This window comes from Hippocampus bargibanti, linkage group LG05, assembly GCF_051943395.1.
Source record: "Hippocampus bargibanti isolate YZ-2025 linkage group LG05, ASM5194339v1, whole genome shotgun sequence".
NCBI classification, from domain to species: Eukaryota; Metazoa; Chordata; class Actinopteri; order Syngnathiformes; family Syngnathidae; genus Hippocampus; species Hippocampus bargibanti.
This window is the reverse complement of record NC_142738.1, coordinates 22,555,001-22,578,831: the sequence shown is the minus strand read 5'-3', so window position 1 is coordinate 22,578,831 and position 23,831 is coordinate 22,555,001. Positions and strand designations below refer to the sequence as shown.

General features: G+C 41.5%; 1 protein-coding gene across 1 annotated transcript in view; it reads left to right on the top strand.

Moving 5' to 3' along the window:
* The first annotated feature begins 625 nt into the window (after nucleotides 1–625).
* trim44 (TRIM family member 44) overlaps nucleotides 626–23,831 on the top strand; it is a 57,675-nt gene continuing 34,469 nt past the window's right edge. Inside the window, 2 exon segments of the mRNA XM_088995950.1 lie at nucleotides 626–1,234; nucleotides 2,298–2,375. Coding sequence (XP_088852076.1) covers nucleotides 647–1,234; nucleotides 2,298–2,375 — 666 coding nt within the window. The 5' untranslated portion in view covers nucleotides 626–646.

The following is a 23,831-nucleotide window of genomic DNA, read 5'->3' as shown; positions in this document are numbered from 1 at the left end:
AAATCATTCAGCAGTCCACATATTACAAATGTTATAAATCACCTCTGATTGTCAGGCTTGAAATAGATGTGTTGCAGGTGAGAACCATATATTATCATAGTTAAAACACACACACACAAAGAAAAACAATAATTTTACTGACTGATGTGGCAAGGGGCACCATATTCGTGTTAGTGCTTTTTTAAGTCTTGTTTGATGGAGTGCAGTTGTTCTCTGCACATCAACACCACTCTTATAAGAGATAAATACCTTATACATATCTAAACTCAGCATTGCACTATTTGTCAACACAGGATGTTTTATGCTTCTTCTGTACTGCAATGAATGCATTACCTCCGTTTGTGTGGGTTCAGACATCTGCCTACACAGCCAGCACTTATGTGAGTCAGTAAACAAAGTGAGTGTGTTTGCACTCAAATAGTCTCATGACTACAGGTTTTCTCGTTCTGTTTCCTGCCTTTGCGAAGTCATGTGCTTTGCTCGAGCTTGTGTCCGTGCCTTTGGGGTCAATAATAAAACAATAATAGAACCACTCATAGAAGATCAAGGTTATTATCCTGTAATTTACTTAACACACTATTTATCATATACCTCCCACGTTTTTGTCAGCATCAGGTTTCACAAAGGAGAACCGAAAGAAGGAGTCATGAGCCTGGACGACATACCAGAGATGGATTGAACATGTGATGCATGTGAGCCGGATGAGGCTCGACTGGCTACCCAAGTTTGCCACAACTGCAGCTTTGCCTTTTGCTCTTTGCATGCTGATGAACATGCTTCCAGTACACACCACCCATTATCACCCTATAACCAAGAGGTAATGCACGCGAATGGATGTATTTCAGACGCATACTCAGGATTTGGAAGTGGGACCAAAGAGCATCCGCCTCCTTTGAAAGGGATGCCGAACGAACAGTATGGGCATGTGAGGCAAGCAGTGGTTGTAGAAGAGACCGTTGAAATGAATGACCATGAATCCAAGAAAGTCCTACTGCTGCAGGGAGCTGATTTGGTAGCCAAGGGTTCTGAAGGTTTGCCTGTGGACAAGGCTGCTGCAGGGGTAGTAAAGAAGGACAGTGTATCAGTCGTTAGGCTCCGTTGCATGGAGCATGGACAGGAAGGCTCCCTGTACTGTAAACCGGATGAGAAGATCAAATGTGTTGTGTGCGCTATGCAGGGTGAGCACCGCGGACATGAAATTATCACCTTGCATGATGCTTACAACGGGCAAAAGGTGAGTTGTGCACTTTGAATGTGACTATTTATGATGCAATCTATAGCCATGACAGTTGTTCGAGTGAAATCTCATATATATTTCCATAATATTTTACTGCAACAGGCAGTGTCTGATAAAACGGATTGATGATTTCATATAATTCTAAAATAAGGCCCAACAATAAATAAATAAATACATAAATACATACATGAATAAATAAATAAATAAATACATACATAAATAAACAAACAAAGGCTTTGCTTTTAAATCAGCAAGTGTTTTGAACTCATAAGGGCCAGCCAGCTCTTTGTCTCAAAATTATTCACACAAATACAGTATACATCTGTGCACTTTACACATCCACAAATATTCTATGATTTAGACTCACGCGCGCGCGCGCACGCACGCACGCACGTACACACACACACACACACACACACACACACACACACACACACACACACACACACACACACACACACACACACACACACACACACACACGCGCACACACACACACACACACACACACACACACACACACACACACACACACACACACACACTTTGGTTAAAAGTAGCCCAGAACAAATAGCTTACCACTTTAGCAGGAAGAGGAGCAGTGACCAGCATGGAGAAACAGCATTGCCTTCTGGCCTGCGATTGAGCCTCTGACAAACAAAGTAGCTTACATTAGCTGCAGCACTTTAACTTCCACCAGGGCCACATATGGATTGGCGCGAAACAAAGGGGGGTCACTCACAGCCCAAGGCTGTATTATTTATACTAAAACCACTCAATCTTTTTCTGCTCTTTGTGTGTATTCCTGTGAGAGACTTGCAAGACTTGCAGCGGTCGTTCTATGGAGTCCCTTTGGTTTGAGTTTTTGAATTTTCTCCCCTCAAATATGTTCTTCCCCACTTCATACGGCTAAATCAATTATGAAACCATTCCAGGAATTCAAACCTGAATGGAACTCATAATTGGGGGTAACAGATATTTGTCGATACTGAATGTACGAATACAACCAATGAGAATTGATGACAACCTTGCATCTATTGTTTTTCTGAGTATGCTGCAGAATAGGCAGGGTTGTGACCTGCTGGACTGTACACGGGAGATGGAAGAAAAGATCTCAAAGAAGTGGACCAATTCAGAGGTGAGTGAAGCTCTCAATAAACAAAGTGGCAACAAAAAGCACAGAACAAATTCTACTTTTCCCTATAGGCTTGGGGGATTTTCAGTTTGTGAGCCAACTGTCATGTTCTTGCACCATTATTATTATTTTAATTTAAAAAAAAAGCAAGCTTTCATACAAACTATATTCTCCTGCACAAAGCATACTCGACAATATGATAAGCTATATCATGTATGAAAATGATTTGTTCTCTTCGAGTAGTAAAACAAATTCAAAGATGTTCTGTTCTTCGGTCTATTCTTAAACCGAAATATTAATAAGTATTGTGATGCTTTTAGATGCCTAAAGAATTGTTCAAATAAATGTGTCATTGAGTAAGATGATTTGTTTACGCTTACTGGTATATTATTTTTGCATGAGCAAATTTGAATTGTAGCTTGTTATTTGTACATGTATCGATCATGCCTCTCCATTCACAAAAAAAGAACTTGGTTGGATTCAGTTCACGCAGATATTTGTCATAAGACACTTATGTGATGACTAATTTCACTTTTGATGTCATTCTTTCACATTGATGATTAGCAATAATAATTCTGACGTTGGTTTACATAATTGCGGAGCATGCGTCCAACCAGATGTCCTCTCGCGGTGGCTTTGACACTTGTGGACCATAATCAGTTAATTAAATCAAGGATGTCGCGGGATGCGTGTTATGTATTTCAAAGAAGTGTACATACTGCACAAATAACATTCTTAGTGCACAGGGACAATTTACCCCTTATTTAATTATGACTCCGATGTCAGATATTCCTTGTCTATTACTCTTCTCAGACTTACAGTCTCTGGTTTTATATTGATTGTGCTGGAGCTATAAGTTCCCCGTTCTTATTGATATCAATTTAATGACAACAGAAAATAGAGAGAGACATCTCACTAACAGATTTATTGCTGCTTTCAGGGGGATATTGGTTCAGCTTTGGTAACTTATCTGCAGTGCATAGCTGATGTGTGTAGCAATGAATGCAGTTAAAATATTACTGGCATCGATCACTGTAAGCAGACATCGCCAGAGCCTGGCAACCTACCCGGTTTAGCTGGTCTTTCCTCTGTTCGTGACCCAAGTGCCCTTCTGTCATCAACTCTTCGGTCTTAGTGATATAATAATCGTCCTTCGCCCCGGTCTGTCCTCATCTTTTTAAGCGCTTCCATACCAAGTTTACTATATATTTTCCAAATTGTATGGCTAATCTTAAAGCCACATACAATATGGCGGATTGGGTTTTCAGAACGCTAAAACGGGCTTTAATAATTATCTGCAACAAAATTGGCAAGACAAAGGAAGAGAACATTGGTTTTCATTTGAGATTTCCAGAGTTTATTGCACAGATGGAGTCTTGTATTAAAAGGTTAAAATAGCTCCTTAGTTGCCGACTCAAATTAAATATGTCCTTCCTAACTTCCATTTAAGGACGCGAAATGACAGCCAGAATGTAGAAATCTAAATGTCTCCAAATGCAGCAATACTGCAATCAATAGTCACCAAATTGTATGTTCATATATTTACTTACGCTCACATCAACCTATGAAAATGTTAACATAATCGCCTTTGTTTTAGGGACTTTAGGGCGTTGCCCTGAAGGCGGGCCAGTAATCGAGTGGTTAGCATGGCGACTTCACAGTACAGCGGTCGTGAGTTCAAGACCCGATCCGGCATCTCTGAGTGGAGTTGGCATGTTCCACCGGGCCTGCGTGGGTTTCCTCTGACTACTCCGGTTCCCTCCCACTTTCCAAAAACATGCATGGCAGGCTGATTGAACACTTCAAATTGTCCCTAGGTATGAGTGTGAGCGCGGATGATTGTCTTTGTGTGCCCTGCGATTGGTTGGCAAGCAATTTAGGGTGTCCCCAGCCGAGTGCCATAAAATGGCTGGGATTGGCTCCAGCACCCCCTGTGACTCTAATGAGGATAAAGCGGTTTTGAAAATGGATGGATAGATGGAAGGTGTAAAGAGTTTGATGGTTCTCTTTATTTGTAAGTAGGTTTGTTATCAGATCTCCCAGGCAGGTGACGCGCAGAGTTTGATCGTGGCGTGGAGTCGAGCAAGTTGTGCCGTGATGTCCGTCCGACGGCCGGCGTGCCTGTGCGGGTCTTTGCAAGTCTCTTTTAGTCTGTGAGTCCGAGAGGAGTCTGATTCTCTCTGTCCCACGACAGCTGCTTTTATACCATTTTCAAGCGTGTGATATGCGTCAGGGTGAGACGCACATCAAGGAGATCAAGGAATTGAAAGACATTAAAGCTGCGGTGCGCAACGGTGATGCCACAGGTGTTGCCCTCTTAATAGTGGCGCTCACTATAAAGATTGTATCGCTTCACGGGGGAAAGGCTTTGTCCATAAAATACAAAACACTTGCCGTGTCTTGCCACATTACTCAATCCCTGACTTAGAAAAACGTTCTGGCCTCTACATTGCCATATTCATTGCGTACACACCTGTCTCGCAAACCTTATTTCAGTAACGCCGTGATTGGCTGCCGCAGATAAGACTTACTATCAATCTAACCAAAATGACATCACAGTTTCTTTATCTTTTTCAATGTCTTAGTGTCAATACTAACAATAATAATACTAATAATAATACTAGCAATAACTTTGCTGCTGTGAAATGTAAATTTCTCCACTGCGAGACTAATAAAGGCAAATCCAATCCAATCCAATCCAATCCAATACAACATTAGTACGTACTTCACAACTAAGCTATTACAATATAGTAATCCTGGACAGACGGACCGTCCCGTCCCAGGTAAGGAATGTCAAACTCTGGAGATCACCACACTCATCGAATAATATCTTTATTTTACATTTGATTTTGTCGAGAAATTGTGAAAGTAGAAGTTGATGATGCTGCACGCACCGCTCCCCTGCAGTGAATGTCCTTAAATGAAAAAAATCAAGTTGTGCCTTTGCGACATACAGTCTTTCTCTGGCTTATTTGAGTCTGATTACCCATTTCATGTGTTTTACATTTAGTCAGTTAATGATCTAACTGATGTGGCTTCATTTTATCTGAAAAAATTGCAAATAGAGAACAGGCTTTTGTCACCTCACTACTGTAGAGTGTAGCACTTTTTATTGCGGTAATCATTTGTTTAGTCAAGCTTAGGATATATTGCATCGTGATAAGGGGTCACCATTTCGGAAAAAAACACAATTTACCTAAACATGTTAAATCTCATCCTGGGATTTATTTTGCAACTAAAACTTTACCGGCCTTGTGTAATGGACAATGTCAAAGTGAGAGTCAAGGACAGGTATCGCTACCACAGTCTCAGGCTGTCATCCATCACCATGAGCATCTGAATTCCCGCTCTATTAGCCATCTATAGTAGATCCACGTTAACTGGATCTGAAACCAGTGAAAGAAATGAGAACACTGGAGCATTGTTAAGTACCTTCAGAGATTTGACCCAAGTACAGTAGCATATTGGAGAAGGTTAATATGAGTAAGTGGCAGCTGGCGCCGTATCTGAATTTGCGTGTTATTATCATATTGAAATATCAATGTTGCCCCCAGGACTGCTTTTATATTAAATTAATCAGTCATCTGCTGTATAAAGGTGCAATGCACCGGCTGAAACCGGTAGCAATATTATGTGGATTTGTAGCGTGTCCTCTCTGCACTCTCAAATGTCAGCGCCTGCATTATTATGCATGGCAGGCAAGCATCAGAGTGGCGGTTTCTGGTAAGCAAAGGTCTCTGTGTGAGAGAACTCGTAAAAGAGCGAGACAGAAGTTGCAACAGTTGTTGAGTTGTGTTCATGGCTGTCAAAGGTTGAGAAGAAAAAGCGGCGTCCGGATTGACGAAATATCATCATTGATTTTTTTAACCTGGCTTAATTTTCTATTCAAATGACTATTTTACACTTTTCAACATATGCAAAGTTGGTTTCGAATCTCAGTAAATGCAGCCTAGAAAATCCTGTTCACAAAACTGTATGTATTGTGTGCATTAGCCAAATATGTCTTTTCTGCCTCCTAAAACCTTCAAGATCAGCAGACACGTATATGCTTGTCTTCTGGGGAAGAGGCGAGGGAACAACCAGGACATACCGAGGGAAAAAATGATTCCGTTTCTTTTTACATTAGGTGTTTATCGTTTTTTCTCTTGTCTACTTTGTCCTATCTTCTCTCCTCCTACTTTTCTTCTCTTCCTCCTTCTCCCATTGCGTGTCGTAAGTTTGTAGCTCTGCTGCTGCACACAGAATTTTAATTGGGTGACTCGGTATTATTCCCAAAGAAGGTGGCTTGCCTTGCTCTTTGGGTTTCTGTCTAAACCAGTATAACATTGTTGTTTTCTTTCCCTGCTAAGTTTTATACAACTTATTTCAATGTGTTTGCACTGGATGATTATTTTACTAATAGTTTAGTAATTTTAGTAATATGTTAATTATTTGTAAATGTCTCAATAAGCCCGGATACATACAGAGGGTTGTGTCAGGAAGGGCATCCAACGTAAAAGCTTTGCCAAAACAAACATGCGAATCAAACCTCTAAAGATGGAGGACACTGATTTGCTGTGGCGACCCCTTGAAGGGAAAAGCCGAAAGGAAAAGAAGATTTGTAAATGTCTCAATGAAATGGACTCAACACAACTGTTTTGATGTCTATCCCTTTATAAAAGGACATTGACTGTGCAGCAAATGCACAACATGAATCAGTTATGATTCAGTTATCCGTTTGGTCCGTGACATGGCAGAAAAATAAGAAAAAAAGTGATCATTATTTTCCACTGTAAATCCAAGTGTTTAATTTTTATTCAACACAAAGATATTCATTCTGCTTACATGGAAAATGAATAAAAAAATTCTGAGCATTTGCAGAAATGTGTTTAAACAATTAATAGTAGGAAGATTTTTGTGAATAAATTCTAATCAGGTAATTATCAATTAAACTAATAATCATTGCACCTCCTTGTGAACTTTGTATTATCCTGCATTATTTGTAAAAAGTGATCTTCCTATTTTAAATTTCGACTGTATGACAACAATGTATTATTATTATTTTTTTTATTATTATTATTATTATTATTATTATTATTATTATTATTATTATTATTATTATTATTATTATTATTATTATTATTATTATTAGCTCATGCTCCAGGTTAGCCAGCGAGTACTATCAGAAACAGAATAATAATTAAAGAACAGGGAGTCACGGTAACATCAGAGTATTGTCATCAAATGGTGAGTATAGTTTTGCTTTTTGAATGTTGCTGTGCCGATGGCCATTTTGTGTTTGGGAGCCTTTTACTGAGCATCTTCATCTTTATTAAGTTCATAGAGTTGCTTGTTCTGCAGCCACAAGGGGACATAAGACAGTTGTGCCGTTCCCAAGCCCGGATAAATACAGAGCGTTGTGTCAGGAAGGGCATCCGACGTAAAAGCTTGGCCAAAACAAACATGCAAATCAAACTTCTGAAGATGGAGGACACTGATTCGCTGTGGCGACCCCTTGAAGGGAAAAGCCGAAAGGAAACTAATAAGATTATTATTATTATTATTATTATTATTATTATTATTATTATTATTATTATTATTATTATAATCAATGAAAAATAAAGTGAGGGTTGTTTTGTAAATTTGCAAATTTCTCCGCTGTGCGAATATTGAAGGCTTTCTGATTCTGATTCTGATTTTCAGTTGCAGACGCATTGTCACAATTATTGACAAATATTGTATTCCTGAATATTATAGAATCATTGAAAACATTTTATTGCAGAACTATTACAAAATAAGAATGATCAAACCCCAAGTTCCATCTTAAAATATGGAAAAATACAGCATAGCTTGTGTTTTGTTCACACATCACCTCTGTCATGTGTGGATCGGGAACAGTGCAGGATATAAGACCCTATAGCAGGACCAGAACAAAACAGATTTATGCTATGAATATTTGTTGGATACGTTAAAGAATGGGCCAAAAGTGGACTTTGAACCAAGTTGTGCAGTGATGTTAACATGCGCATGTTCTTGTGGCCAAGGGGTGAGGTGAGGCAAACAAAGCAGGAGTACAGAAAAGAAAAGATGGTGCAGAACTCTGAGAGGAATATACAGCACAAGTTGAGATCAAGGAAATAGTGCCTGATTTTCAGCTGGATCTGTGTGACTCTTTGGCAGTCACACCCACACAGATGAGAAGAGGCAGGGCAGCAGACCTGACGAATTAAGCAATCCCCGTGTAAAGGTCAGATGACAAAAGTCTCCATTGTTAACATGTCACAAGCTGCTGGGATGTTGACCGAAAAACACGGTGCCACATCATGTGGTTGAGTGAAAGTTGTACTGTATTGAATTGTTCAGTGCGAGCTCTTTTCGATTTCAGAGTGGCATCAAAGTAACACCCCACCTTTCTATTGATTAAGGAAGTGCTGCATGGATAATGTAAGAAAATGTTTTAGGGTGCGGGGGCATGTCTGCAATCATTGTGCGGCCCGGTGATGCAGTGATGAGCGCGCCGACCTCACAATGTAGAGGGACATGGTTCAAGTCATGCTCCCTTTGTTGAGTTACCATGTTCTCCCCAGCCCAGTGTGGATTTTCTCCTGGTCATCCAGTTTCCTCCCACATTCCAAAAACATGCATGGCTAGGTGTGAGTGTGACTGTAGATTGTTGGAGATCTCTGTGTACCCTGCGATTGGCTGGCAACCGGTTCCGGATGTCCCCCGCCCTATTGCCGGAAGACAGCTGAGAAAGGCTCCAGCATCCCCCACGACCCTTCTGAGGATAAATGGATCGGAAGTTGATTGAATAGACATTTGGCAACGTTAAAAACGACGTCAGATCACAATAAAATTAATCATTTCATCTTCTGAAATGTCCTATAATCGCCTACTAAAGTCAATGGATGTAAATAAATCCCCTCGTCACAATACAATTTTATCTCCCCCAGAAAAGGACGTCTCTCAAATATAGGGTCCGCCTTTATAACTGCTCAAACTCTCCCCTCTCACTTTCTATGAATGTAAAGAAAGAAAGCAGTGAACACAAATCCACCGAACTCTTCTGCGTCCATGAGCCAAGTCACAACAGAAATCCTAGCATGAATCTGATTGGCCTTATTCTCTTATCTGTCATCATCTTACACCTTCTTTCACTCTGACAACCCATTTGTAGGACCTCCTTGACACCCATCGAGCGCTATGGCCTCTCGCAGATTCCCTGTGGCATCAACAGCAGATGGGGCCTTGAAGCTAGATCCCAGCTTTTTTGTGGGAACAGCTATGTGCTCGACTAGCTTGTATTTCGGGAAAGCATTTGCCTGTGAACATGTCAAGCTTGCATGGAAGATGCATCCATGCTCACCAAACTTCATTTGCATTGCAGACAAGTTGAGGTCACAAAATGAAGCCTCGGGAGAGTCTGCTTATAAGGCAGTAAGAGGAAGTGATGCTCGATGAGAGAGAAATTAGAACAAATACAGGCAGAAGGTAGATCATAACGCCACACACTAGTTGCAAGCCACATCTGTCTGTGACACTTTTGTTTTAAAATGGCACGGGGAAATGTAGGCTTTATTTGGGATCGAAAAATAACGGAAATGCACATCTACAGTTTACATCTCAGTCTGCTGATATTTTTACTATGCTTAGAATATCTTGTTTTTTTTTATCCTTTCACCCCCCCTCCTCTACCCCATGCCCTTTCAAATTGCTGCTGTGGACTGCAAATTTCCCCATTGTGGGACAATTAAAGGTTTTCTGATTCAGATTCTGATGTCATGTTTGAAGCATAGCAACCATTAAAGAGGCCAGGTTATTTTTGTACTTCCACCACCCTCTCCTGGCTAATGTATTATGGCTGTTAAATATGAATCAGTCTTGTTTTGGCCACCTATGTTTAAGACTCACAACATATGCCAGATTACTACGATATTAGGGGGAAGTTGATGACATAAACAAAGAAGAAAGATCAAAATACTGTATAAAAACTCGTGATATTGTGAAAAAAAATTAATATTGACTCAGCAGCACATTCTCATTGTATTGTTAGTTCAGAAATGCTGTTTGTCTGATAACACTCATAACTCTTTATCCTGAGCATCCAAGCTCATATAGCACTACAATCATAAATGTAAACACTCATTTATTTATAATGATTAACATATGAACAGTAATCACAATTTCAAACTACCGGATACTCGAAACACGTTTTTTTTGCATTTGTTTTGCATTTGTCCCTGAAGGTTAACTGACAGATTGTAAGGCAGCGAAATGTAATACAGAATGATTGCCATGTGAAGGAATCAAACACAAACCAGATATTTTACCTTTTTGTATGCACAAACATCCAGATTAAATGAAAAAGTAATTAGTTTTGTCTGACAAAAAAACTTTAGTCTGAGATCTACATTTTTATAAGAGGCTCTCGTCAAACATTACATGCAGGTAAACAGGGAACTAATCACAGCACTGTTGTCATAAGGAGTGCACTACTATGGTGCTGATACTACATCTGCACTACTACAAATGTGGCAAACCAAGCCAATCCCCTCAAAGTTGCAATGTGGCTCATTGAATAATGAAAACGAAGCAATGTATTCATGAAATCGCTTCAGTTGTGTGGTAACGGTTTCAGTTGTGCGGTAACAGTTTCATTTTCTTATGTTGTATTCTCACAAAGCAGTCTGCTGCTTCTTATTAGTCACCGCCAAGGCTGGCGCGTTTGACCTCGGGGAACATGCTTTTTTATTTTTGTTATAGTGGAATTATTTATTTATTTGTAAATTGGTCTTTATTTTTATATTTTATACATTAGTAAGGATGCAGTTTTATAGAGAAGTATACTTATCACAATTTTATAGATAAATGATAATATTTGTAGTTACATGGGTAACTAGTGTTTTTTCTTCCTGTGGGGCCATGACAGAAAATATTTGAGGAGAACTGGTTTAGACTAAGATGAAGAATTAAATGTGTGGCACAACTATCAGGAAAAAATATTTGGAAGATGGCATTATCATGTAAAGGTATTTTGTATCATTGAGTACTTTTATTGAATCTCAAAAAAGGGGCACCTGGGCAACTATAGTTTTATTAAATGTAGCATCAAACAAATATCTTTGGGACATCAAAGCGATTGAAACATGAAGATGAACGTTTCTGGTGATGTTAAATATATATTTGATCTAATTGAGTCGGAGTGACGAACATGATGATTCCTCTTGCCACTCAGGACAGGGAGACAGAAACAAGACAACATAGATAAAAGGATGTAAGATACAATTTCAAAGGGAGGGAGCCACCCAAGCAAATGATGCAAATTTACAAGCAGAAATCTTGTAGTTTATTCTTTACATTTGGTTGGGATTATTGTGGTAGTTATTTCTGTATTTGTTTGTTTATTTAAGTAATGTATCATAACTAAAGAGAAAGTGTAGACAAAAGGGCACAAGCCAGTGTCTTATTGTGCCGGTCCCAAGCCCGTATAAATACAGAGGGTTGTGTCAGGAAGGGCATCCGACGTAAAAATTTGCCAAAACCAATATGCGAATCAAACCTATGAATCCCATACCGGATCGGTCGAGGCCCGGGTTAACAACGGCCGTCATTGGTATTGCTGACCTTCAGGGTGCCAGTGGAAAATGGACTACTGTTGGTCGAAGAAGGAAAGGAGGGAGGTGTGCCCGGAGGAAAAGAGAGAGATGGAACGGCAAGAGTATAGAACTAAGAGTAGGAACTTTGAATGTAGGAACAATGACAGGTAAAGGCAGAGAGCTGGTTGACATGATGCAGAGAAGGAAGGTAGACATACTGTGTGTCCAAGAGACCAGGTGGAAAGGGAGCAAGGCTAGAAGCTTAGGGTCAGGGTTTAAGTAGTTCTATCATGGTGAAGACAGAAAGAGAAATGGAGTTGGGGTTATCTTAAAAGAGGAGTTTGTTAGGAATGTCTTAGAAGTAAAAAGAGTATCAGATAGAATGATGAGTCTGAAGCTAGAAATTGAAGGTGTGATATTCAATGTTTGTGGGTATGGCCCACAAGTAGGATGTGAGCTGGCGGAGAAGGAGGAATTTTGGTTGTACTTTGATGAAGTCATACAGAACATCCCGAGAAGTGAGAGGGTTGTAATTGGTGGAGACTTCAATGGACATGTTGGCGTAGGAAACAAAGATGATGAGGAGGTGATGGGTAGGTTTGGACTCCAGATGAGGAACGCTGAAGGACAGATGGTGGTTGACTTTGCTAACAGAATGCAAATGGCTATTGTGAATACTTTCTTTCAGAAGAGACAGGAACATATGGTGACCTACAAGAGTAGAGGCAGAAGTACACAGGTAGACTACATTTTGTGTCAACGGCGCCATCTAAAGGAAATCAGTGACTGCAAAGTAGTGGTTGGTGAGAGTGTAGCCTGACAGCATAGGTTGGTGGTGTGTAGGATGACGCTGGCAGTGAGGAAGATGAAGAAACCAAAGGCTCAAGTGAGGACAAAATGGTGGAAGTTGAAAAAGGAAGAGTTTTGCATGACATTTAGGAAGGAGGTAAGACAAGCACTGGGTGGGCAAGAGGTCCTTCCAGGTGACTGGCAAACTACAGCGAACATAATCAGAGACACAGGTCGGAAAGTACTTGGTGTATCGAGTGGAAGAAAGGTAGATAAGGAGACTTGGTGGAGGAATGGAGAGGTGCAGGAGTGTATACAGAGAAAGAGGTTAGCAAAGAAGACGTGGGACACTGACAGGACGGACGAGAGTAGACAGCAGTACAAGGAGATGCAGCGCACGGTTAAAGTAAAGGTGGCAAAGGCCAAACAAGAGGCCTATGATGACTTGTATGTTCGGCTAGACAGCAAGGAAGGTGAGACTGATCTTTACAGGCTGGCGAGACAGAGAGACAAAGACGGTAAGGACCTGCAGCAGGTTCGGGTAATTAAGGATAGAGATGGCAATGTATTAACAGGTGCCAGTTGTGTGATGGCAAGATGGAAAGAGTACTTTGAAGAATTGATGAATGAGGAAAATGAGAAGGAACAAAGAGTAGAAGACGTGAATGTTGTGGACCAAGACATAGCATGCATTAGCAAGGATGAAGTGAGGAGGGCGCTGAAGAGGATGAAGGGGGGAAAGGCACTCGGGCCTGATGATTTACCAATCGAGGTATGGAAGTGTCTTGGAGAGGTGGCGGTGGTGTTCCTGACCGGGTTATTCAACAAGATCTTAGATGGTGAACAGATGCCTGAAGAATGGAGACAAAGTGTACTCGTGCCCATTTTTAAGAACAAATGAGATATGCAGAGTTGTACTAACTACAGAGGAATAAAGTTGATGAGCCATACAATGAAACTCTGGGAAAGAGTAGTTGAAGCAAGACTAAGAGCAGAAGTGAACATTTGTGAGCAGCAGTATGGCTTCATGCCAAAAAAGAGTATGACAGATGCAGTGTTTGCTTTAAGAATGCTGATAGAGAAGTACAGAGAAGGTCAGAAGGAATTGCATTGTGTCTTTGAAGAGCTGGAGAAAGCGTATGACAGGGTGCCCAGAGAAGAGCTGTGGCATTGCATGAGGAAGTCTGGAGTGACGGAAAAGTATGTCAGAGTGGTGCAAGACATGTATCATGACTGTAAGACAGTTGTGAGGTGTGCTGTCAGTGTGACGGAGGAATTCAAGGTGGAGGTGGGACTCCACCAGGGGTCAGCTCTGAGCCCCTTCTTGTTTGCTATGGTGATGGACAGGCTGACAGATGATGTTAGACATGAATCTCCTTGGACCATGATGTTTGCAGATGACATTGTGATCTGTAGCGAGAACAGGGAACAGGTGGCGGAGAAACTAGAGATGTGGAGATATGCCCTGGAAAGGAGAGGAATGAAGATCAGTCGCAGCAAGACGGAATATATGTGTGTGAATGAGAGGGATCCAAGTGCAAGAGTGATGCTACAGGGGGAAGAGATAAAGAAGGTGGAGGATTTTAAGTACTTGGGGTCAACTGTCCAGAGCAATGGAGAGTGTGGAAAAGAGGTGAAGAAGCGTGTCCAGGCAGGCTGGAGCGGCTGGAGAAAAATGTCAGGTGTGATGTGCGATAGAAGGGTTTCAGCTAGGATGAAAGGAAAAGTGTATAAAACAGTGGTGAGACCAGCCATGATGTTTGGACTGGAGACAGTGCCACTGAAGAAAAGACAGGAAGAAGAGCCGGAGGTAGCAGAGCTGAAATGTTGAGGTTTTCTTTGGGAGTGACCAGGTTGGATAGGATCAGGAATTAGTACATTAGAGGGACAACTCATATTAGAGGCGTTGGAGAGAAAGTCAGAGAGGCCAGACTGAGATGGTTTGGACATGTCCTGAGAAGAGAGAGCGACTATATCGGGAAAAGGATGCTGAGCCTTGAAATGCCAGGCAGGAGATCGAGAGGAAGACCCAAGAGGAGGTTTATGGATGTGGTCAAGGAGGACATGGAGGTACCTGGTGTGAGGGAAGAGGATGCACAAAACCGGGATAGATGGAGGACATTGATTCGCTGTGGCGACCCCTGAGGGGAAAAGCCGAAAGGAATCTGCCAGTGGACCCTCAGCTTCCTGACAGGACGGACACAACAGGTCAGACTGGGAAATATATCATCCACAACACGAACCACGAGCACTGGAGCCCCGCAGGGATGCATTGCTCTTCTCTCTCTACACAAACGACTGCACCTCAACGCACCCAGCTGTCAAATTCATAAAGTTCGCAGACGACACCACGGTCATCGGTCTCATCAAAGACGGCGATGAGTCTGCGTACCGACAACAAGTGGAGCAGCTGGAGCTCTGGTGCAGCCGTCACAACCTGGAGCTGAACACGCTCAAGACAGTTGAGATGATCGTGGACTTCAGGAAACATCCATCACCACAGCTACCCCTCACACTATCCAACTGCCTTGTGTCAACCGTTGAGACCTTCAAGTTTCTGGGAATCACAGTCTCCCAGGACATGAAGTGGGAGGTCAACACCAACTCTATTCTGAAAAAGGCCCAACAGAGAATGTACTTCCTGAGGCTGCTAAAGAAGCATGGCCTGCCACAGGAGGTGCTGCAACATTTCTACACGGCTGTCATCGAATCCATCCTGTGTTCTTCCATCACCGTTTGGTTCGGGGCCGCCACAAAAATGGACAAAATCCGACTTCAACGGACAGTTAGGATGGCGTTAAAAATCATTGGCACCGCCCTACCCACTCTCGAGGACTTGCACACTGCAAGAATCCGAACAAGGGCGCGGAAAATCCTACTGGACCCTCCGCACCCTGCCCACCACCTTTTCCAGCTACTCCCCTCAGGCAGGCGCTACTGATCCATGCGCACCAAATCCAGCAGACATTTAAACAGCTTCTTCCCCCAAGCCATTAACTCTTTGAACTCTTCAACAGTAGCCAAAATGGAACTGTATAGTGCCACTTAGCAGTTTTTTTGACGACGATACTAGTGCAGCGTGTTCTACCGGAAACAAATTCCTTGTGTGTTCTACATACTTGGCAATAAAGATGATTCTGATTCTGATTCTGATTCTGATTCTGATTCTGAAAAGAAGAAGATCATAACTAAAGAGATATAAAGAGGTCTGTATTTGTCTCGTTTCACATTGTGAACATTTTAGTGAATAAACATCCATCCATCCATTCCCCTACCAACCCATCCGTTTGTCCATCCATCCATCCATCCATCCATCCATCCATCCATCCATCCATCCATCCATCCATCCATCCATCCATCCATCCATCCATCTACTCATCCACCCAAATCTATCCATCCATCACTTTGCTGCTGTGAAATGTAAATTTCTCCAATGTGAGACGAATAAAGGCTAATCCAATTCATCCATCCATCCATCCATCCATCCATCCATCCATCCATCCATCCATCCATCCATCCATCCATCCATCCATCATCCATCCATCCATCCAATTTAAAGTGTGAACCCGCTGTTTGTTCAATGATTACCATGACCACGCTATCTCACAAACGTCTCATGACAGCCCGTGTTATTCAATGTTCCAACTTCGTAGTTATCCTAAAACAGGACCAATGGGAATATTTTGTGTGTATATTGACATGCATGTAGATTAATTAGTAAACGGAAATGATTAAAGTGAAACAATTATCAATGTTCCCTTGCCCCGTGAAGTGGTTACCTTGCCTCATTACACTGTTTGACTTATGGTAAAATGTGATTATATCATCTTCTCAAATGTGCTGACCCCTTACCCGCTGAAGTCTCTGAAGCTCTCTGCATGCGGGTGAGTGGATGCTCGCTGGAGATCCATTGCAGTGTTTGTTTTAGCATAAACTAATTGCACTGTGTTGTTTAACCTGGACTAAAAATGTGGCTATGAACATCCTTCATAAGAATGGGATGGGAAAACACACACACACACACACACACACACACACACACACACACACGCACGCACGCACGCACGCACACACACACACACACACACACACACACACACACACACACACACGCACACGCACACCCACACACAGTGAGGAGGCTTGCCGAATGTTCAGTTGGGAGGTCATTCCAAAGAGAGGGACCATTCACAGAAATGGCTCAATCCCTTCTGAGCCTTCGTTTAGTTCCTGGTACTTCTTATAATGTCTGGTCCACGGACATGAGGCGCCAGACTGTATTGTGCCACTTTGCAATTTTGCACAACACTACGAAACAACATCCCGTTATAACTAAAGTTAGTTCGCTGAAGAAGCATCTTGGATAAGAAACGAAACGTCTGACACCTTCAAAAAAGTACAGATGACGGCTGAAGGAACCTTTTCATCGATGGAACACTCCTGTACGACTGAGAGCTTACACAGACAGATGTAAACTGGAAGGTTAAAATATCCCGTCAATCAGGCTCCACAAATAAACCGAAGGTGCTGGAGTCTATCCGTCGTCTTTGTGCAGTAGGCCGGTGACCCCCTGAGCTGGTTCCTCGCCAATCGCAGGGCACACAAAGACACCTTGGGATAATTTAAAGTGTCCAATCAGACTGCCATGCATGTTTATTTACGAATGTGTGAGGAAACCGGAGGATCCGGACAAAACCCACGCAGACCTGGGAAGAACATGCAAACTCCACACAGAGATCGGAGGAGGGATTGAACCCACAACTTTTGCATTGTGAGGTCAAAGTGCTCACCAATGGACCAGCTGGCCGCCCTTGCAAGAATCAACTTGAGCTTGATTTATTGTATATAAAACTCAGAGCAACACTCGAATCAAAAGGAATAAAAAGGTCCACAGTCACACTGTCTTACATTAAAAAAACGTTCCGTATGTTTAGCAACTTCGAAAAACCCACGTCTTCACTCACATGTTGTACGGCCAGTAGAGTGCATGTTTTGGTGGACATTTGGATTCCAAGCAAATCTCCCACCCTCTTCAAATATTTAAAGCAAACCATTCAACGAGAGCTGACACATTAAATTTTCAGCTTGATGGGCCAGATGGCAAGTTGCTGCACACTGGCCAACCCTGATCAGTTCTCTTAAGTGTTGTGTGCTTCCAACGTCTCTGTGGCTGCAAAAGACTGTGTGTCGCTATATTCATTCTTGCTCTAGTCAAGGTCCAGCTTGGCAGTAGAATCAGTGCTGTGTGAGATATTGGAGTCAGCGAAAGAGGCAATCTGGTGCTCTTTAAATCATTGTGCAAAAAGTGCCATTAATTTTGGACTTTGCTGTGTATGTTGATTTTAATAAAAGTATTGAAGTGCCTGTGAAATCAACCAGCAATGCAGAAAAAAAAGGAAATTGTAATGTAATGTTTAATATTTTAAAAGGCAAAACATTGCCTAAGCATCTTGTGAAACATATGGCACCACAGTAGATCCATAAAATGTGTATGCAGAGCCAGACCATTTACCTCATCTTACTTTGCTCACTGATGGCGTGGGTCTGAATGGTAGTTTGTTGTCTATGTACTCTGCGACTGACTGGCGACCACTTCAGGGTGTAAGCCGCCTTTTGCGCAAAGTCAAGTGGGATAGGCTCCATCCACTAGCCCATCCCTGATCCTGACAGGATAAGCTATCTGAACTGTGGAAATGACACTGTTGGGGTAATTCGCCATACAAACATCTCTAAACATCGCTCTGTAATCTTTGTTTACATTTTGGACTTCCTGATACGTCATATCCTGCCTTCCCTTACATGATGTCACATTTAAATTACGTCACATCCTATCGCGTCACACATTGTGCGCCGTATAAATTCTCTCCCTTTCTAGTTCAGCGCTCTCTCTCCTCTGTGCCTTCCTCCTTCGCTGACCTCCCACAATGTCTCCGCTGTCTTCAAGATTAAACCAACTTTCTGTTCTACACCTGGCTTCCTGATGATTTAACCATATTCTGCCGACAACACCCGTAGAAGCAATGAACCAGGAAGAACAACAGTTAATGCAACAACACACATGACTCTCAGGTATCAGTCAAGTGGAAATTTCAGATTCCCAAACGAGGGATGCCCAAGCTTAAGTGTAGGTGGCATTTGCAGTTTTTAGCAAGGAATAATGTATATGAAAAAAGGCACATCTTGTCATTTAAGAAAAAAAAGACTGGACTTCGCAAGAACAACCTTCCTCACTGTTATTTAAATAATTGGCTTGTATTAGACTTTTCTTGAAAATCACTCGAAAAGAACATTCTTCCAATCTCCGTTGTTTCCAATGAAGGTATGTATTTTAAAATCCAACTCTCAGGAGTCCGGCAGCCTAAAGCAAAGGTTTCAAAGAGTTGAATGAGGCAAGCCAGCTACTGTGACTACAATTATTTCAAAAAATAGCTTTGAGGTCATCTATTTTATGTGAAAATTTCTTCTAATTCACTCCATGTATTGTATGCATAATTTTAGGGCAAATTTAGTAGAACATACCCCAATAACCTCTTACAGAGTTGTTTGACTTTCAAGTGACTCATTAACTTAAAATAAAGGTTAATTATTGGATTTTTTCCAATAGTTGTTTTGTCATGTTTATTGACTAATTTTAAAAATAACATTTGAAAATTTCCAACAAGGCTGCTCAAAATAAATTGATGATAGAGATATGAGTGAGTGAGTAGTATTCCTTCTAATCAGAAAATGAGAGTTAATAGATGAAATTCAGAGGCACACCAGCAGTGACCCTCCATCCATCCATCCATCCATCCATCCATCCATCCATCCATCCATCCATCCATTTTCCGTCCCGCTTATTCCTCATTAGGGTTGCGGGGGTCCTGGACCCTTTCCCAGCCGTCTCCGGACACGAGGCGGCGGATAATTCCTTGTGTGTTCTACATACTTGGCAAAAAAGATGATGATGATTCTGATTCTGATACCCTGAATTGGTTGCCAGCCAAGCCAAGCGCAGGGCACACAAAGACATACAACAGTCACTCTCACACTCACCCATAGGGACACTTTGGAGTGTTAAATAGTAGTGACCCTAAATTACATAATTGATGTTGTTTACCTTGTACTTTATTACCATAGCATCTGCACAATAATTTTTAATATCATTCTTACTTTTTATTTTTTTACTTACTTTTTTTTACTTACTACTTACTTTTGCGATGAGAAGGTTTCTTCAGCCGTCATCTGTACAAAAGTTAAGGTTTCGGACGTTTCGCCTCCTATCCAAGAGGCTTCGTCAGCGAACTAAAGTCTGACTGGTCGTATCGGCCCCATTTATATTTCCCTAATGTCCAGACATGGTGGCGCCGGACACAGCTATGATAGGTCCCTACTCTCAGGTTGGGGGGGCAGGGGACCCCTCCCTGTGGCCCCACTGATTGTTCCTACATTCCTGACTAGCGAATGGCCTATTACCCCCACTCCCCCCTGTATCACCTCATCAGCATAACGACCCTCATCAGCATTGCGAAAGTTGCCTAACCTGTTTCAGTAGTGCCAAACTTCCTCCGTCCAACATAACATTAGAAGAGAGGAAGGCGTTAACTACTCTACAAAAAGACAAAAATATTACTATTTTGCCAGCAGACAAGGGCAGATGTACAGTGCTTCTCAACACATTGGATTATGAAGACAAAATAAATAGGTTAATCAGTGATTCTAACACGTATGCGCAACTAAAAAGGGACCCTTCCAATAGATACAAGAAAGAAATGATTGACTGTCTCCAAAAGTTAGAGAAAGGAAAACATATAGACAAACAGATGTACTTTAGATTATACCCGGGAGAAGCCACGCCATGTATCTATGGCCTGCCAAAAATACATAAAGAAGGGTTCCCCCTCAGACCCATTGTTTGTAGCATTGACTCCTCTACATACAATGTAGCCAAATATTTAAAAACTATTTTAGCTCCGTTGGTTGGTAACACAGAATATCACGTAGAGAACACCACAGGGTTTGTAGAGAGGATCAAAGACCTCATATTGGAACCTGAGGAAACTGTGGCATCATACGATGTGACTTCTCTCTTTACATCTGTCCCAACCCCAGCAGCAGTCTCAGTGGTGAGGACGAGGCTGCTGGCGGATGTTTCTCTGCATGAAAGAACCAAACTTAAACCGGATCACATCTGCCAATTATTAGAAATCTGCCTTAATACTACGTATTTTCAATTTCGGGAAAAATTTTATAAACAAATTCATGGTTGTGCTATGGGCTCACCAGTTTTACCCATAGTGGCTAATCTTTACATGGAAGAGATGGAGAAACAGGCCCTCACATCCTTCCCGGGGAAAAAACCTAGACACTGGTTTAGATATGTGGACGATACTTTTGTCATAATTAAGAAACAAGAAATTCAATCCTTCACAGATCACCTCAACTCTGTAGACATCAACATTAAATTTACTCGTGAGGACATTCAAGATAACCAACTAGCCTTCTTGGATTGTAAAGTAATTATAAAAGAGCTAAAAACAGAAGTCTTTAAGAAGGCTACGCACACTGACCAATACTTACTTTTTGACTCTAACCACCCTTTACAACATAAACTAGGAGTTATCAGAACCCTCCAGCATAGGGCTAAACTAATACCAACTAGCACTGAAGGTAGAGAAAAGGAGTCAAAACATATCAGGAGAGCACTCACTAACTGTGGGTACCCTCAGTGGTCATTCAACAAATGTCAGAAAGAAAGAATAGCGAACGAAACCAATAATTCTCAAGATTCAAAAAGGAGAGGAGTAGCAGTACCTTACATTGCAGGAGTTTCTGAAAAATTACAAAGAGTCCTTTGGCAACATAAAATTCCTACTTATTTCAAACCGCTAAACACGTTAAGGCAAAAATTAGTGCATCCAAAAGATAGGCTACCAAAAGAAAAACAAAGTAATGTAGTTTATTCCATACATTGTAAGAATGAAAATTGTAAAGAGCCGTACATTGGGGAGACTCAACAAATTCTCAAAAAAAGACTTTATCAACATCGCAGGGATAATACTAGTGGGCCTCAATCGGCAGTACATTTGCACCTAAAAGCTAGCAACCACTCATTTGACGCCAATGAGGTTAAAATCTTAGCGAAAGAACATAGATGGTTTGAAATGGGGGTAAAAGAAGCGATTCTTATAAAACAACAAAATCCTTCATTAAACCGGTCTGGTGGGGTGAGGTTCAATTTGGACCGTTCATACAATAGCCTGCTTAGGCAAAACAGGTTAGGCAACTTTCGCAATGCTGATGGGGGTCGTTATGCTGATGAGGTGATACCGGGGGGAGTGGGGGTAATAGGCCAGTCGCTAGTCAGGAATGTAGGAACAATCAGTGGGGCCACAGGGAGGGGTCCCCTGCCCCCCCCCCCCCCCCCCCGACCTGAGAGTAGGGACCTATCATAGCTGTGTCCGGCGCCACCATGTCTGGACATTAGGGAAATATAAATGGGGCCGATACGACCAGTCAGACTTTAGTTCGCTGACGAAGCCTCTTGGATAGGAGGCGAAACGTCCGAAACCTTCACTTTTGTACAAATGACGGCTGAAGAAACCTTCTCATCGATGGACCACTCCTGTACGACTGAGAGTCTACACAGACGTACTTACTTTTGCATTTGTCTCTCTGTTTTTTGCAGCATGACTTTGAGGCCAGACCTAGGTAAGGATTTCAGTTTGATCCATGTTCACCTTCTTTGCAGCATGATATGAAAGTGAAGACACTTTGCAGTCAATTCTCCAGGAGCACCACATTGCTTAAAGAGCTGGTTGAAATGATACTGTACTTTATATACTGTATATTTAAAAAAAATCTCAAATGACTGCACACTTGACCTTGAATAAGAAGTTTATTCCCTTTATTAATGACTGAGCAATGCATACCATATTAAGGAAGATATATTAAGACGGGCGGTTAGTTTCTTCCCTTTTTTTGGGGTAGCATGTTGACATCGTGTAACTATCAAAGACAGGTTTTGGGGTGGTGTCATTTTTGATTGGGTGCCGAGTGGGTATGTGATGATGATCACCGTGATCCAAAGGATGCTCAGGGTGTTTCTGTGAATGCTTGGATGCAAGAAAAATTTACTTTATTGATTGATTATTGATTTTTCCCTAATTAAACCAAGAAAAAAACAATTTGTTCAAAATCACATTAAAAACGCATTGATAATAGTTACTTTAAAGGACAACCGACATCACTTTTTTTGTTTCCTAACTGACATCAGAAAAACGTTTTATAGCATCTAAAATAGCCAAAACACACAGGCTGATATTTTTAGTTAAATGCAAAACACCAATGGCTTCAGATTCAGAGAATATGCTTTCTTGTTACACATCCAGTTATGAATATGATTCAAATAGTTCTGAAGAGGAAAGCATACATGTTTGCAAAGAAGTTTTCTGGGTCGTTTTGATGGCTCAAGACTGACGTGTAGTGTCAAAGTAAATGCAGAAGATGGCGGCAGAGCTCCATGTAAGGAATTAATCAGCCCGTTTAATTCCTTACACGGAGCTTTGTTGCCTTCTTCTGCCTCTTTTTGGTGCAACACGAAGTTTTCAGACCAAACAAGTAGAGCAAAATACAATGTGTCCCTTTTTCGGTCAGGGGCGTTCCTTCAGTGACGTAGGGTGAGGACACCAACTCAAAAACAAGACTTCCGGAATATTTAGCACGAGTCTTAAAATGTAAAATATAGCTATATGCGGTGGAATCTTTGTAAAATACGCTCAGTAGAAATCATTTGAAGCCATTTTACAAATTATGGACACAACTTGTCCCGAGACGTCGGTTGTCCTTAAATAAAACAACTATCAAGAGAAGAAATACCATTCCAAAATGGTCTCATTTTCCAGGAATAAAGGTACACAGTTTTTCAGTCCATTTTGATGTCGTGCAATTTTAACAACCATGCACCTCAAGCAGTATTGTAAATACTAATTTGCATAACATGGTATATCACATCGTTGATACAGTTAAATTAACCCATTCACGCCGGGCGTGTTCATGAGAACACAGATAAACTCCTTTAAAAAAATTCAAATAAAATCAAAATATAGTATCAAAT